This window comes from Papio anubis, chromosome 20, assembly GCF_008728515.1.
Source record: "Papio anubis isolate 15944 chromosome 20, Panubis1.0, whole genome shotgun sequence".
Taxonomy (NCBI): domain Eukaryota; kingdom Metazoa; phylum Chordata; class Mammalia; order Primates; family Cercopithecidae; genus Papio; species Papio anubis.
This window is the reverse complement of record NC_044995.1, coordinates 37,197,091-37,200,116: the sequence shown is the minus strand read 5'-3', so window position 1 is coordinate 37,200,116 and position 3,026 is coordinate 37,197,091. Positions and strand designations below refer to the sequence as shown.

The following is a 3,026-nucleotide window of genomic DNA, read 5'->3' as shown; positions in this document are numbered from 1 at the left end:
TAGGGTTTTATAAACTAGCTTGAGGAGGCGGTGTCTGATTTACATAGGCCATAAAAGATTGGTTGGATCAGGTGTGCCATTTGCATAGCATGTGGAGAAGCTGGCTGCTCCACCCTAATCTTTTATTATACAGACGGGTTCTCTACCTGGCCAGCTCCATGTTGCCTGTTCCTTTACTGTACACGTGGTTGACAAAGAAAAGGAAGAGGAAGCCTCCACGTTGAACATGCCTGGCCCCCAGCTAGCCCTTTTCTATTGGCGCAGCTGCCGGCATTCACTCATGTGAGCTTCCAGCTTGCTCATCTATGTCTGCAGCTCGATTTTTCAGGCGTTCTTTGTTAGAAATGATTTTGAGGGCTGCTTTTTGTTAATGGGGAAATCTTGCCAAGGATCTATCTACCTAAATAATTTATTTCTAGTTCCTGTATCAAAGACACGATAAGATATGGTAATTCCAGAACGAAAAGAGAATACGTTGATGTTTAGCTACATTCAAGAACCACCAAAAAAATGCCTCCCAATGGTCTAAGCCTTGCTACTTATGAAAGTCCTGTGATGATGTCATCATTATAAAATGTTGCCCTACTGAGGAGTCTCCCCAGGGCCCCCTTCATGTCCGTATTCCTCAGACTGTAGATGAAGGGGTTCAGCATGGGGGTGACCATGGTGTACATCACTGAGGCCACCAGACTTGTCCTAGAAGATGGTATAGCTGCAGAACTGAGATAGACCCCAAGGCCCGTGCCATAGAACAAGCTGACCACTGAGAGGTGGGAACCACAGGTGGAAAAGGCTTTGTACTTTCCCCCAGCTGAGGAAATCCTCAGTACAGAGAAAACAATTTTATAGTAAGAGAAAAGTATTCCAGTAAAGGGAATCACAGCCAGAATGCCAGTTGCAAAGTATATCACTACATTATTGATGAAGGTGTCAGAACAGGCGAGCTTCAGGACTTCAGGAAGATCACAAAAAAAGTGTGGAATTTCCATTTTGATGCAGAAGGACAGCCTCAAAACAGTCAAGGTCTCAAGCAGGGAACCCATGACACTGATGCACCAGGATCCCAGAACCAGCAGTCCACAGAGCCGGGGGCTCATGATGACCGTGTAGTGCAGGGAGTGATAGATGGCCACAAACCGGTCATAGGCCATCACGGTCAAGAGTAAATTGTCCAGGCATCCAAATGAAATGAAAAAAAAAATCTGACTGAGACAACCTGCATATGTTATGAATTTGTTCTGTGTCACTATATTCAGTAGCATCTTTGGGATGGTTGTGGAGGTAAAACAGAGGTCAGCAAAGGACAGGTTGGAGAGGAAGAAGTACATGGGGGTGTGGAGGTGGGAGTCTGAGCTAATGGCCAGGATGATAAGCAGGTTCCCAGTGAAAGTGACTAGGTACATGGAGAGGAACAGGCCAAAGAGAATGAACTGAATCTGTGACGTTGCTGAAAATCCCAGGAGGAGAAATTCTGGGGCATGTGTCTGATTTCCTATTTCCATGGGGATGAAATAACTGTCACAAGAGAGGAAAAATCAACAGTCACTGGCAACATGAAAATTTGGTTACATTTAATTTTAAGTGAGGGAATAAATTAACAAAAGATTGCCTTTTTCTTGCTGTCTTCATCTGGGGGATTTGAAATTCTTCCATCCTTTTCTTTGTTACCATCACGATCTAGAAATGTAGTATTAGTTCCATAACACTTGTACCCTCCATGGCCTGGCTTCTCAAAGTGTGGTTCATGAACCAACAAGATCAACATTACCCAAGAGTTTCTTTGAATGCAGAATCCCTGGTCAGACCTACGGATTGAGAATCTATATTTTAACAATATCACCAAGGATTTCGCATGCATATTAGTGACAGAGGAGTTAAGACACAATCACTTAGGCAGACAGATAGTAAGGGTATGGGAGTCCTCAGTGAGGCTTTTCTTTTTAATGAAACGCAGCCCCAAATCATTTTCTAACAAAGAGCAGCCTGTACAGCAGAGCTGCAGACATACACAAACAAGCTGGCCGCTTGCACGGGTGAATGCCGGCAGGAACTAAGGACTAGACGTTTTCAAGATGGCGGCTCCATCTTCCCTTCTCTTTGTCAGCCACAAGCAGACAAGATGGCGCAGATCAACTAGAAAGTCCAATTGCAAAGTAAGATTAGGGTGGGGCCACCAGCCTTCCCCCAGCACTATGCAAATGTCATACCTGATCGAACCAATCTGTGAGCCCGATGTAAATCAGACACTGCCTCCTCAAACGGGAGTATTAAACTCTGCGAATTCAGCACCAGCCTGTCCTTTCCTCCCAGGAAAGAGGTGTTTCTCTTTCTCTTCTCTTCTCCCTATTAAACCTCCGCCTCTGAACTCCTCGTGTGTATTCGTGTTCTAAATTTTCCTAGTGCATGCCAATGAACCCCAGGGTATACGCTCCAGACAACGGAGCGGCTTCATTAATATTTGAGTAGCAATGGTCTTGGACACTTACAGCTTCTAGTTCTCAGCTTTTCTCACTCTTGTTCTCCTCCATGTCTTCCCTCATTCCTCATTACTTAATATGTATGCAAAATAGGAGCTCAGTAACTATGTTTTTTTCCCCTGCTATCTGCATGGAGTTGATACTTTTCACACATTGGTCTCAGCTATTCCATCCCTTTGTTTATAAAGCCAATGTTTCATTTTTTCAGTGCAAACATCTGACATGTTTACAATAATTTGCTTTGTTTATGTGATCATATGTCACATTGTTTTACATGTTTGTTTTGTGAGTTTCTGTTCTGTCACTGGAAAGCCAGTCAGACATTATGCTTTAAAAAATATTTTGGTGAAATATGGTTCAAAATTTTATAGGTACTGCATTTTAGGATATATTTTGAATTTTAGGTAGAGAACTCCAAAGTACCAATACTTCACAGAAACATTGACAATACTGGGGCAGCTGTCATCAACTTGATCAGTGTATTAGTCCATTCTCACACTGCTGTAAAGAACTATCCGAGACTCAGTAATTTATGAAGAAAGTGGTTTA

General features: G+C 43.1%; 1 protein-coding gene across 1 annotated transcript; it reads right to left on the bottom strand.

The window, feature by feature from the left end:
- Positions 1-396: 396 nt before the first annotated feature.
- Positions 397-3,026, bottom strand: LOC100998268 (olfactory receptor 7C1). Its single transcript, XM_003915056.4, has one exon. It carries the CDS (start codon positions 1,500-1,502, stop codon positions 540-542), a length of 963 nt encoding a protein of 320 aa, XP_003915105.2. The 5' UTR covers positions 1,503-3,026; the 3' UTR covers positions 397-539.